At 37.6% G+C, this 15,134-nt stretch overlaps 1 protein-coding gene across 1 annotated transcript in view; it reads right to left on the bottom strand.

Moving 5' to 3' along the window:
* The window catches only part of LOC126335794 (glycerol kinase-like), a 285,428-nt gene that overhangs the window by 143,548 nt on the left and 126,746 nt on the right, over positions 1 to 15,134 (bottom strand). The window contains exon 6 of the mRNA XM_049999258.1: positions 14,336 to 14,446. Within this exon, the coding sequence (XP_049855215.1) occupies positions 14,336 to 14,446 (111 nt within the window). The remainder of the gene's footprint in view (positions 1 to 14,335; positions 14,447 to 15,134) is intronic.

Genomic DNA, 15,134 nt, shown 5'->3' with positions numbered 1-15,134 from the left:
AGCCGATGTATCTATATGGGTAATTGCTTTGTGTATTTTGCTAGTTTCTGCTCATTCTATAAAGAATTTTCTTAATTGTTATTATTATTATTATTATTTTCCTTTCTCAGACGTTATGTCTGGTTAAAAATGGAAAGTGACGCAGACCTTGATCAAGCGTGACTTCCTTTTAACTATACAGTATATGTTACATTGCATTTAGGAACTTTCGGGTAAATGAATATGTATCAATAATTACAGATTTCTGTAGTTGTATATATACGTTTGGATGTAGCTCTATTGCGTTGATGTAATGGTGGATATTGTGTGGTATCACTCCTGTAGTTGATAGTATAATTGGTATAATGTTAACTTTATCCTGATGCCACATGTCCTTGACTTCCTCAACCATTTGGATGTATTTTTTAATTTTTTCTCCTGTTTTCTAATGTATACTTGTTGTATTGGGTATGGATATTTCAATTAGTTGTGTTAATTTCTTCTTTCTATTGGTGAGTATGGTGTCAGGTTTGTTATGTGGTGTTGTTTTATCTGTTATAATGGTTCTGTTCCAGTATAATTTGTATTCGTAATTCTCCAGTACATTTTGTGGTGCATACTTGTATGTGGGAACATTTTGTTTTATTAGTTTATGTTGTATGACAAATTGGTGATGTATTATTTTTGCTACATTGTCATGTCTTCTGGTGTATTCTGTATTTGCTAATATTGTACACCCACTTGTGATGTGATCTACTGTTTCTATTTGTTGTTTGCAAAGTCTACATTTATCTGTTGTGGTATTGGGATCTTTAATAATATGGTTGCTGTAATATCTGGTGTTTATTGTTTGATCCGTATTGCAATCATGAATCCTTCCATCTCACTGTATATATTGCCTTTTCTTAACCATATGTTGGATGCGCCTTGACCAATGTGTGGCTGTGTTAGATGGTACAGGTGCTTGCCATGTAGTGTTTTCTTTTTCCAATTTACTTTCTTCGTATCTGTTGATGTTATGTGATCTGATGGGTTGTAGAGGTGGTTATGAAGTTGCAATGGTGTAGCCGATGTATTTATATGAGTGATTGGTTTGTGTATTTTGCTAGTTTCTGCTCGTTCTATAAAGAATTTTCTTAAATTGTCTACCTGTCCATAATGTAGGTTTTTTATGTTGATAAATCCCCTTCCTCCGTCCTTTCTGCTTAATGTGTATCTTTCTGTTGCTGAACGTATGTGATGCATTCTATATTTGTGGCACTGTGATTGTGTAAGTGTATTTAGTGCTTTTAGGTCTGTGTTACTCCATTTCACTACTCCAAATGAGTAGGTCAATAATATTATAGCATAAGTATTTCTAGCTTTTGTCTTGCTTCTTGCTCTCAATTCTGTTTTCAGTACTTTTGTTAGTTTTTGTCTATATTTTTCTTTTAGTTCTTCTTTAATATTTGTACGATCTATTCCTATTTTTTTGTCTATATCCTAGATATTTATAGGCATCTGTTTTTTCCATTGCTTCTATGCAGTCGCTGTGGTTATCCAATATGTAATCATCTTGTTTAGTGTGTTTTCTCTTGACTAAGCTATTTTTCTTACGTTTGTCTGTTCCAAAAGCCATATTTATTTCATTGCTGAATACTTCTGTTATCTTTAGTAATTGGTTGAGTTGTTGCTGCCAATAGTTTTAGATCATCCATGTATAGCAAATGTGTGACTTGGTTGGTATGTTCCAGTAATATTGTATCCATAATTTGTTTTATTTAGCTTGTTGGATAGTGGGTTCAGAGCAAGGCAGAACCAGAAAGGACTTAATGAGTCTCCTTGGTATATTCCACGCTTAATCTGTATTGGCTGTGATGTGATATTATTTGAATTTGTTCGGATATTAAGTGTGGTTTTCCAATTTTTCATTACTATGTTTAGGAACTCTATCAATTTAAGATCTACTTTGTATATTTCCAATGTTTGTAGTAACCATGAGTAGGGTACACTATCGAAAGCTTTTTGGTAATCAATGTATGCGTAGTGTAGCGACCTTCATTTAGTTTTAGCTTAATATGTCAGCTCTGCATCTTTTATCAGTTGCTCTTTACATCCTCGTGCTCCTTTGCAATAGCCTTTTTGTTCTTCATTTATAATTTTATTCTCTGTTGTATGTGTCATTAATTTCTGTGTAATGACTAAAGTTAATATTTTGTATATTGTTGGTAGGCATGTTATGGGGCGATATTTAGCTGGGTTTTCTGTGTCTGCTTGATCTTTAGGTTTCAGAGAAGTTATTCCATGTGTAAGTGTATCAGGGAATGTGTATGGGTCTGCAATATAACTATTAAATAATTGTCTGCTTGTGTCTAGGTATGTGCGGATGGATACGTGTGTGTGTGTGTGTGTGTGTGTGTGTGTGTGTGTGTGTGTGTGTGTGTGTGTGTGCGAGTGTATACCTGTCCTTTTTTCCCCTTAAGGTAAGTCTTTCCGCTCCCAGGATTGGAATGACTCCTTACCCTCTCCTTTAAAACCCACATCCTTTCGTCTTTCCCTCCCCTTCCATCTTTCCTGAACAAGCAAGCGTTGGTTGCAAAAGCTTGAATTTTGTGTGTATGTCTGTGTTTGTTTGTGCATCTATCGACCTGCCAGCGCTTTTGTTTGGTAAGTCACATCAACTTTGTTTTTAGATATCTTAAATAATTTAGTTATAAGTGAATGCATTGAGGTGAACTTCTTTAGCCAGAAATTTGCTATTTTATCTTTTCCGGGGCTTTCCGATTGTGAGAGGAATTAATTGCTCAGGTGACTTCATGTTGCAAAATTATCACTTCAGGCATTTGTGGTATCATCTTATATGTATCTGTTTCTGCTTGTATCCACCATGCATGCCTGTTATGTTGTACCAGGTTTGACCATATGTTGCTCCAGAAGTGTTCCATGTCTGTTATGTTTGGTGGATTGTCTATTTTAAGGTGTGTATTATCTATTGTATGGTAAAATTTCTTTTGGTTGGTGTTGAATGTTTGGTTTTGTTTCCTTCTATTTTCACTTTTTTAGTATCTTCTAAGTCGTTTGGCCAATGCTTGTAATTTCTGCTTCTTTTCATCTAATTGCTCTATAACTTCTTGTTGTGAGATTTTACCTAACCTTTTTCTTTTTTTGTCTGATATTTCATTTCTTATAAATTGTGTTAGCAGTCCTACGTCTTTTCTCAGTTTTTCTATTCTGATCTGTAGCCTGTGTTGCCATGCTGGTTTTGTGGGTTTCTTCTGTGTGTTGCTTGGTTCTGATCTCTGCCTAGTGTGTATATTTAGTGTAGTGAGTGCTCCTATATAGACCAGTAGTTGTAACTCTTCCATAGTTGTATTTTCATTTATTTTGTTGTGTATGATTGTGTTGATAGTTGTTATTGTTGTTTCGACTTTTGGGTTATTTGGTGGTTTATGCAAGAATGGTCTAATGTCTGTATTTGTGTCTTTGTATTCTATATATGTCAGCTGAAATTTTATTTATTATTACTACTTAAGAATATCTTCTGTCTCATCCTTGTAATTCAGGTGATTAAATACTGAGCATGATTCTCCCATAACAGATGATGTTCTACCAACACATCCAACAGTAGTCACTATCACTAAAAATTATTCGATAGTTTATGGTACTACAGTAATGGTGGTATTGAGCATTCTCAGCTCAGGATCCCTTGATGCCAATGATACAATCTCCTTGTGGCTGCCTACTGATGATGTAAGATTTGACATAAAGATTCATTGCTGGCTATTAAAATTACAAAATCATGCAGAGCTGCAAATAATGAAATTTTACTTACTGCCCATATACAGTATAAGAAGAAGAATATTTGATTAGATTGGTATGATGCACTTCCATCTCCTACAGCAACAATGACTGTAGCCCATCTGGGCATTGGATCAAACTAAGTTTGGATGATAGATATGGCTACATCACAGCATGCTGCTTCAACTCTGTGCGACAGTTCATCAACTACGGTGTCTGGTGAGAGGTAGCACGCCAGTGTCTGGGCATCCATGACCAGATGTTTTCAGTGGGTGAGAAATATAGAGAACACGTTTGTCAGGGTTACAGTTGATACTCTCTCTCTCTCAAGGTAGATCAGGACAGCACCATGTAAGCTCTCCACTTGCTCACTTCCTTTAAACTACTCTTCTTGTCAATTACTGATTATTTATTAAGCACAGTTCATTGTCATATCACTATATGTTTACTATATCACTTGTTGGAACCAATTATCAAACTACAGTAACAAAATTATGCCATGAGATACAAATAAAACTTCAAGTTTCATGAATGCTTCAATCTTGGACAATGTTTCCTACTTGAAAATTACTGTTCAGTATCATCATGAAGCTTTGCCCAACACATCTGGCACAGCCTCTGGGCTTTACATGTAACACTTGCTGTCCAAATTACCTGCTATCCAAACAAGAGGGGATTAAATTACCACATACCACCATGTCATATGTTGGGCTACATCATGCTAAAAAATTCAATCTGGAAACATTTGCTCTGTTCAGAGTCTCCACACAGGTGTGCATCCATCTGGACGCTTACACAGAACTGAGATTCATCTGAAAATATGATGTGGTGCTGCTCCTATGTGCAATGTTGCCATTGGCTGCACCACTGTGCACATTCCTCTGCTGATGGGTCAAGGGAAGCCACATCAGTGGTAACTATGCTGACAGTCCATGACACTCCATCACACTGTCAAGGTCGATACTTTTCTTCGTGCAAACAAGCTTATTTCCTGACCCAGGGTACATGATGTATCTGTGTGATTGTGCATATTCACACAATCAAAATGTCTGTTCTACAGCATGGGACTATTCAGGTCCTGCATGGCACTGAGTATGACTATCTTGAAATTGTTATTCCATATTTGCATGATGGCGTGAGATTCCAATGAACATGATAACAGAATCACAGAACAGTAAGTCATTAACTTGACAGGTCACAGTCCTGCCACTATTGATTTCTGATGCAACTTGGTAGATGTTTCTTCTTATGAGAGGCATTAGGTAATCTTCACACAAACAAACAACATTTGAGTGTGATTTCTGAATGAGAAAACACGACTCCTACCTACCTTGAGCAGTTTATTGGAGATACTAATTATTTGCAGATTGAAGCAAATAGTATACTTCTGATCACTTTGATGTTTGTTGGGTGCCACCTTCATAGTGGTGCAATTTTAATTGCCAACAGAGTACAAGTTGCTGTGAGAAATTGTTTGTGGCTGAGGTGAGGATGTGATCTGCTCTTGGCAAAACTCCCAACAGATTTTTGCACAGCAGTTTATCATTTCAGCTGAGTAAGAAGAACGGACACTTGTCAGCTGAAATTACTGGTGGTGTGTTTAATGTAGATATGTCTTCGCATGGCTGTCATGAACAAATGCTGAGTGAAACAGTCTTTTAAGAAATGTTAAAAGTTGAAAAAAAATACAAAATGTTTACTTTTTCTCCCAGATTATAAAGATTTCACTTGTTAATCAAAAACAGACAATGGCTTTATGATTTTAGGTAGATATAAAAAGATTATTCTTTGTGTTCCAAAGAAAGGTTAATGTGTAAGGGTGCCACATGAGTTCATTACATTAATATTTGTTCCATATATCATGGGTACGACATTTCATGATGATATAGAATGTGTCAGTTTAGGATCAGCTTTTTTATACACAATATAACTAAATCTTTGTTTTAATGCTGTTTGTTAAATGACGAAAGACTGTTGTGGCAGTATAATTCACCCCTTTCTGTGCTAAAGTCAGATTTAACACAGAATAATGAAGATCATCCTTTCTTCTAATGTTGTAGCTGTGCACTTTGCTATTATTTTTGAATTGGGATGGGTTACTAGTAACAAATTCCATAAGTGAATATATGCAATGTGAAGGTACTGTGACTATCCCTAGTTCCTGAAATAAATGTCTGCAAGGTGATCTGGGTTGGGTTCCAGCTTTCATTCTGATTAGACACTTCTGTGCAATGAATACATTTTCTCTTAATGTTGAATTAATCCAAAATAAACTGCCACATGGAAGCAGTGAATGAAAATAAGCACAGTAGGCTAATTTACTGATATGTTTATCATCAGAATTTGCAATAATTTTAATAGCAGAAGTAGCTGAATGCAAATGTTTCAATAGAACATCAATGTGTTGCTTCCAATTCAATTTCTCATCAATGCACACATCCAGAAATTTAGAATATTCTGCTTTGTCAACATATTTATATTCAAAGTCTATATTTATGCCATTGTCAGTGCCAATGGGAGAAATTAAATATATTGGAAAGCTGTCCTTATGATAGGCAATGTTTGTTAAGATGCCAGAGACTTCTATTAGGTAATTACAATGGTCTTGTATCATCTTTATGGTTCTGGCTGTGATGAATATCAGAATGTACTCTACTGATCAGTGGCCTGTCAAATCCAGATTCCAATGTCTGGATTGGCACAAGTTGCTACACCCCAGGCTGCAAAATAGGAAAATCAAGGAGGAGGAACGGTCATGAGCTGTACTTTGATTATAAAGATCCACCTGTTAGAAGAATAGCAAAATCAGCCAGACTAAGATGAGTGGGGGCATATGGCATGGATGAGTGATACAGAAGTAGGTAAGAGAAGGAAATTCAGGGGTCAAATGCAATGGGGTCATCTGACAAATGGAAAGATAGATTGATCCATGGAGGGCCTTTAGAACATAGTTTGTAGGGGATGGAAATATGGATTGCCCAACATGGTAACTGATGGAAAACTGGTGAAGAAGCCAACACAGAAGAAACAGAAAAGAAAAAGTCCACCTTATCCTTCTTCCTTCAGCAGCAGTCAGGCAATAACATGGGAGAGCTTCAAATAATTTGGACATGAGAAAAAGAAGGAGAGTCCTATTTTGCTGTAAGATGGGCCCTGTATATGCCAATTATTTTAACTGATCTGCAAGCTCAAAATTGAAATTACTGCATCAACACAGTGTATGAGGAGATAACAAAGGTAATAAGGAATTCAATACAGCAAACCTTTGAAACAAATACTGAATTCTAAATAGAAACACTATGGCAAGAGGAAAAAATGTTATATAAAAATTCTGACTAAATATGTTGAACTACTTAATTTAAATAAAACAGAAAGAAACTTCCACATGGGAAAAATATATTAAAAACAAAGATTCCAAGACTTACCAAGCGGGAAAGCGCCGGCAGACAGGCACATGAACAAAACACACAAACACACACACAGAATTACGAGCTTTCGCAACTGGCAGTTGCTTCGTCAGGAAGGAAGGAAGGAGAGGGAAAAATGAAAGGATGTGGGTTTTAAGGGAGAGGGTAAGGAGTCATTCCAATCCCGGGAGCGGAAAGACTTCCCTTAGGGGAAAAAAAGGACAGGTGTACACTCGCACACACACACACACACATATCCATCCGCACAATGATGTCCTTTTTTCCCCTAAGGGAAGTCTTTCCGCTCCCGGGATTGGAATGACTCCTTACCCTCTCCCTTAAAACCCACATCCTTTCATTTTTCCCTCTCCTTCCTTCCTTCCTGACGAAGCAACTGCCAGTTGCAAGAACTACTTAATTTTGTACACTGAAGTAACACAAACCTTTATTTTGATTAAAATGTTTACATGTTGCTTTTTTTCCTAAACTGTTGCTGCTTTCACATGCCAAGTACAAAAAGGGTTAGGGAATAATCGTTTCAGCTGGTTCTCAGCTGGCACAGTAGTCTTAAAATGTAGTGTACCTGATGTACCTTCACTCATGATGTGTGAGGTTTCATACGGCATGCGTCCATACAGTTCACAGGCCCGCTTACAGAAACTACCTGGGTCAGCCCCCTGGGGCACTTTGGTGAGACACCAAAGAAACATCATTGTTTAAGTGATCGCGAAAGAGTGCTCAGCCTAATCTTTACACTGCAGACAGTGTGTTCATTGTCAGGCAGACCTGCATCTTACTTGTTGCTCTATAAAATTCTGTGCTCCATAATTCAGGTTTGTTCTTGCTCTAACAAACTAGGTGACAAGTGAGGGTTACATTTTCTCCATGTGATATTCTCCATGTGCTAGGTGATCTAACAAATATCTCAATGGAAGAAATATTCCAATGGCTCATTCTCTGGTTCTAAGTGCCATTTAATCATGGATCACAAGCCGTTTGTAGCTCTTTTTAAGCCTTCAGCTTCCCTGCCAGACAAGGCAGCACATCATTTGCAACACTGGGCTCTCTTCCTTTCCTGTTTACATTATCAGATCCATTAACAGCTGATGGTGCAACATGCCAACGCCAATGCCTTATCTCACCTTCCAGTTGGGCTGGACCCAGCATTCAATCAGGACAAGCTGCTTTGTTTCTGTATAGATACTGAGAACCAGAATGTGGTTGATGGATTTCCCATCACTAGTGCCATGATAGCTGTCACCACAGGCCTTGTACTTAGTCAAGTCCTCTCTTCTGTGCAGCATGGTTGGCCAGAAAAACCCCCGGGCCATGCCTCGGATCTCTTGGATAATTACTTCACCCTCCAGCACTGTCTTCCTGCATTTGATGGCATTCTTTTGTAAGCAACATAGGATATGCTGCCTGGGTTGTGATTCCTGCTTCCTGCCATAATGTTCTGTGACTTCTGCATGTCAGTCATTGGGGGAACATCTTGCATCAAAGCTCTGACCCGCTGGCATGTCTACTGGCTAGGCATACATAGGGTCATAATGCCGTTTATTGCCACTTGCACTCAGTGTCTTCTGCAACAGGTGACCCTGGAGGCATCTTTTCCTGCACGACTGATGCCACAGTGCCCTTGGGAGTGTCTACACACTGATTTTACTGTGCTCTTCCTAAATCAATAATGGCTCATTGTAGTGGATGCCTATTCCAAGTTTCCCTGTGTGGTGCATTTTCTGTCCATGTCCGCAGTGGCCACTATTTTGGCCCTGTCTAAGATTTTTACTATTGAGGGACTTCTGTATACCATGGTTACTCCTAGTTTGTTTCTCGAGAATTTGCATCTTTTTGTCAGGCTAGTGGTGTTTGCATCTCTCATCTCCGCCATTTCATCCTTAATCAAATGGTGAGGCTGAATACAAGGTTCGGATGTTTAAAACTCAGTTGAGGAAGTATGTATCTGACAGGTCCTCTGAAGCTGCTTTAGCCTGTTTTTTGAGTTCATGCTGTTTCACTCTGGTGGAGGACAAGAGCTCAGCAAAGCTGCTAAATGAACATCAACCACAGAACTGCTTTCAGCTGCTGCATCCGACACCACATGTATCAGCTTTCCCAGCTTTGCAATGGTTCCGGCTAGGTGAGCCTGTCTGGGTTTGTGGCTTCAGCTGCTGACCAAACTGAGTTCCTGTCATCATGGAGCATCACCAGGGCTGGTGCCTGTGCATCATCCACACTCCCGATGGGTGGTTGTCCCATCACTTTGACCAGCTATGGCCATGTACAATGGGGCCTGTTCCCGGGGCTCACTGCCTCCCCCATCCCCACCATCATCAATGCCTGTCCCTGTGCCACAGAGGGTATCACTGGCTAGCAGATTACTGTCTGGGGCTCCTGTCTCCACCCTCACTCCTCGACTGGTGTTGCTAGAGTAGCCCCCACTGCACCTGACATTGCAGCCATCTCCATAGTTGGATCCTGAGAGGCCGTCATCTCTGACTTCCCCACTGATATCTCCAGTGCCAACCACCAACCTCAACAAGAACGTCACTATAGAGATGCCATCCCCAGTCCTGCCCTATGGCTTCTAATGAGAAGGAGGATAGCACGCCAACCCAAACCTCATCACTTCAGCACTACTTGCCTTTGCCTGTCCACTACCACTGTCATCAGGTGATGAAATGGCCATGTGGTTTTCCCACCACGTAGAAGGGAGGAGTGATGTAACTTCACTCATGAGATGTGCAATTTCATAGAGTGCATGTCCATACAGTTTACAGGCCCACTTATAGAGGTCACCTGGGTTGGCCCCTTGGCGTGCTCTGGTGAGCCACCACAGAAACAGTATTATTTAAAAAATCACAAACAACTGCTCAGCCTATTCTTTACACTGTATTACTGTTTTCCAGTTAATATGATCAGTGATGCACACAACCTGTATCTTACATCTTGCTCTATAAAGTACTATGTTCCATAAATTGAGTTTTTCTTGTTATAACAACAGCTTATTGATATAAGTCAATGAATCAGTTCTTTTCTTATGTAACAAAACCACACATGGTACAAATCTCAGTGCTGCCATGGATGCTGCTTTTTAATATACATTGCTCATTTTGGTCTTTTTGTATGAAAGTTTTTAAATTTTTGGTAATAATTTTAATGGTGAATTCATAATGACACAATGATGTACATGTCTGCTTTATAGGTTATTATCAACAACAGGCATAAACTATTTTTACGACTTATTTCTACATGATATTACTCTTTTCATGATAGAGGAGGACTAATCTCACAGTACTGCATAATCTAGAATGAATTAAATCTCTCTTTAACAACATCTAACAGTATAGGGCTAAGCTGATGTGAAAGATTTACGGACCTCCATTTTATGTTCTTGTTAAAACCACAGGTGGTAATTATATTTAAAAAATCAACCTTTCTTTCTTTCCTCTTCACTCTTTCTCTCTTCTCCTTCCCCTCCAGTGGGAAACTCAGCCAGGCAAGTACTAAAGATGTTAAAAAAGTTCAAGACATTCACAAAAGTAAAATGAAAAATGTTAGTATATTTCATCAAAATATTGGGGGATTGAAGAATAAAATTGATGAGCTTCTGCTTTGTTTAGAAGATATAGAAACTGAGAATGTAATAGATGTACTATGCCTGTCTGAGCATCACATTGTCACTGATATGCAAAAGGTTAGCATCAATGGGTACAAATTAGCTGCACATGTAAGTAGAGATAATATGATGAGAGGAGGAGTTGCCATATATGTCAAAAGCTTCCACAGCGCAAAACATTTAGAAACTAAAAAATTTTGTGTAGAGCAACATATGGAAGCATGTGCCACTGAACTAAAACTAAATGATGGCACTTTCATAATTGTAACAGTGTATAGGCCCCCCTCAGGGAATTTCCAGCTATTCCTAGAAAACTTGGATGCTTTGTTGTGCTATCTGTCAGACAGGGGGAAGCAAATTATCATTTGTGGGGATTTCAATGTTGATTCCCTGAAAGAGTGTGATAGGAAGAATGACCTTGTAGTATAACTCAGTTCTTTCAATTTGAGCTCCGTCATTGATTTTCCTACTCGGATAACAAAGAACAGCAGGACATTGATAGATAACTTTTTTATAGACCAAGATAAGTTTAAGGACATAAATGCTTATCCTGTTGAGAATGGTCTTTCAGAACATGGTGCACAGCTAGTTACAGTACATGGCATAGCTCCATGCAGTATATCAAATCAGAATTTCAAAGCAGTGCGTTCAATTAACAAGATAAATACTGCAAACTTTAGGGAAAGACTAAAGGAGCTAGACTGGGATGAAGTGTATATGGAACCCGATGCAAACTTGAAATATAACTTATTTCACGATACATTTTTAAGGGTATTTGAAAATTGTTTTCCCAAGAAAACAGTGAAACATAATTCCAAGAAAACATATAAAAAACCTTGGCTAACTAAAGGAATAAGAATATCTTGCAACCGTAAAAGAGAACTGTATCTAACAGCAAGAGGGAGTACTGACCCCGAAATTGTTCAATATTATAAAAACTATTGTGCGGTACTAAGAAAAGTTATTAAAAAGTCCAGAAGCATGTGTATCACGTCTGAGATCAGTAACTCTGATAATAAAATTAAAGCAATTTGGAATATTATTGAAAGGGAAACCAAGAGCACAGGAAGACTTTAGTGCCATAAAACTGAATGACAAGTGTACTAACAAACAATCTGAAATTGGAAATATTTTCAATAATCATTTTTTAAATGTTGTGGAGGAAGTAGGATCTAGATCTTCACTAGAAGAGGCAAGGCTTCTAATAGAAGAGGCCATACCTGTGCAGTTTGAAACAACTGTATTTCCACGAACCTCTCCCTCTGAAATCAGTAAAATAACAAACTCACTGAAAAGTAAAAGCTCTTACGGAATTGATGGCATTTCCAGCAAGATACTTAAAGCTTGTTCCTACAGATAAGTAGGATTCTCAGCCACGTATGTAATACCTCTTTGGAGCAGGGTGTTTTCCCCGATAGACTGAAATATGCCATTTTAAAACCATTGCATAAAAAGGGGGATATGTCGGATGTCAACAACTATCACCCAATCTCTCTTCTGACAGCTCTATCAAAAATTTTTGAGAAAGTAATGTATTCAAGAGTAGCCTCCCATATATGTAAAAATAAAGTACTAACAAAATGTCAGTTTGGTTTTCAGAAAGGCTTTTCAACAGAAAATGCTTTCACTGATCAAATATTAAATGCTCTGAATAACCGGACATCACCCATTGGTATTTTTTGTGATCTCTCAAAGGCCTTTGACTGTGTAAATCATGGAATTCTTTTAGATAAGCTAAATCATTATGGTTTGAGGGGGGAAGTGCACAAATGGTTTAATTCATACTTAACTGGAAGAATGCAGAAAGTTGAAATAAGTGGTTCGTGTAATGTTAATACAACAGCTGATTCCTCAAACTGGGGGGCTATCAAGTACGGGATCCCACAGGGTTCGGTCTTAGGTCCTTTACTGTTCTTGATATACATTAATGACTTACCATTCCATATTGATGAGGATGCAAAGTTAGTTCTTTTTGCTGATGATACAAGTATAGTAATAACATCCAAAAACCAAGAACTAAGTGATGTAGTTGTAAATGATGTTTTTCACAAAATTATTAAGTGGTTCTCAGCAAACGGACTCTCTTTAAATTTTGATAAAACACAGTATATACAGTTCCGTACAGTAAATGGCACAACTCCAGTAGTAAATATAGACTTTGAACAGAAGTCTGTAGCTAAGGTAGAATTTTCAAAATTTTTAGGTGTGTCCATTGATGAGAGGTTAAACTGGAAGCAACACATTGATGGTCTGCTGAAACGTCTGAGTTCGGCTACGTATGCTATTAAGGTTATTGCAAATTTTGGTGATAAGAATCTCAGTAAATTAGCTTACTATGCCTACTTTCATTCACTGCTTTCGTATGGTATCATATTCTGGGGTAATTCATCATTGAGTAGAAAAGTATTCAGTGCTCAAAAACGTGTAATCAGAATAATTGCTGGAGCCCACACACGGTCATCTTGCAGACATCTATTTAAGGATCTAGGGATCCTCACAGTAACCTCACAGAATATATATTCAATTATGAAATTTGTTGTTAATAATCCAGCCCAGTTCAAAAGTAATAGCAGTGTGCATAGCTATAACACCAGGAGAAAGGATGATCTTCACTATGCATGGTTAAATCTGACTTTGGCACAGAAGGGGGTAAATTATGCTGCCACAAAAGTCTTTGGTCACCTACCAAACAGCATCAAAAGCCTGACAGATAGTCAACCAACATTTAAAAATAAATTAAAAGAATTTCTAGATGACAACTCCTTCTACTCATTGGCTGAATTTTTAGATATAAATTAAGGGTGGGAAAAAAACTAACTTAAGCATTAGTGTCATGCAATATTTTGTGTAATGTAATATCGTGTACAGACATCTTTCATTAACCTGACACGTTCCACATCATTACACAGTGTCGTATTCGTGATCTATGGAACAAGTATTAATCTAATCTAATCTAATCTAATCTAATCCTCTGTCTTCCTAACTTTTTTCTACTGAATAAAAAACAAAACTTGAAAGTTAACATAGTTAAATTGATTTTGTTTTTATGTTATTTTTTTGATGCATGAAGCTAATATCATCTCACAGGACTTTTTCAAACTTAATAATTTCACAAACTGTCAAACAACACAATGTAACCGGTGGTAAGAAACTGGAATTGCATTTGAGGACAGTGGGATCCAAAATCCTGTCTGACTTCAAATTTAGGTTTACAAAGGCTTAACTAAATCACCATTTTGAAAGGTAATTCCAATATAATCTGGACTCATCATCCATCTCCAGTGACCTTGTTGCTGAGAGTATAATAATCTGTAATCTTCCTCACCCCTCTCTTGTCAACTCTTCTGACAAGCATAAAATGCAACTCTTTTTTGATCTAATATTAAACTGCAGTAGTTCATAATAATCATATTGTATAAAGTATTCTGAGAGCAAATCATGTGTAAAGTAGTCTGCAATATATGTCAATACCTCAATGCACAAGTATATCTTAAATTAATGAATTTACACAGATTTATAAACTTTTTCTCTTTCACATGTGAGCTTTGCTTACAGCAGTTCCTGTATTGTAAAGCAAGAAGGCTCCTGTTCCATAAGTGATCTTCGCTTGCCCTCGCTGCAGGCACATTTGGCCAACAAGAGCAGCCTGTTGATCTCCAAGCACCTGAAAATAAAAGTAAGTTTTATAGCTGTATCTTCATTTACAGTTGCTCAAACCACAACAAAAAATGAATACTTTGATGGAGTTAACAGCTCATCAAATATTAACTCCATACATTTGGTATATAAAAGGGAATCCTGTGTAAATCCTACAATTATTTTTGTTCTCATTGATCACTTAAAAACTTGCTTTATAATCTTATGATATGTATAACAGATCATTGTGAAAGACTACAGGAAAGGAGCAATTAACAGTTAAGGGCAGGGTGGGGGAATAGTAGGGTGGGGGACTTCTATGGAGTATAGTCCTTATGTGCCCATAGAAAGTTCAATTAGCTGAGCCTCCCAGTGTCATACGAATTTCCACTTTGTTTCCACACTCCATAACAAACCAACAAAGTTTTGAACTTCCACTTTTGAATTCCTATTCTGACTATGAATCTGTTTATTATGTTTTGATGTGTCATTAATTGATGTACGATATTAATGCATTGCTTGTGCTGAAGATACTTCTTTTGTTTACAGCAGTGACAATTCCATCCGCTGTAGTGAAGCCATTACAGTACAGAAGCATAAGTGTCATCACCTAGTGAAATTTTTCAAACAATTAGATGAAATAAGGAAATGAAACATGTGTCATTACTTTCAGTTGCTAATAAGCTTCATGGTTCCTAAAGTGTATTATTTAAGAT

The sequence above is a fragment of the Schistocerca gregaria genome, chromosome 2 (assembly GCF_023897955.1).
Source record: "Schistocerca gregaria isolate iqSchGreg1 chromosome 2, iqSchGreg1.2, whole genome shotgun sequence".
Classification (NCBI taxonomy): Eukaryota; Metazoa; Arthropoda; class Insecta; order Orthoptera; family Acrididae; genus Schistocerca; species Schistocerca gregaria.
The sequence above is the reverse complement of the archived record's forward strand: the minus strand, read 5'-3'. Positions and strand labels throughout refer to the sequence as shown.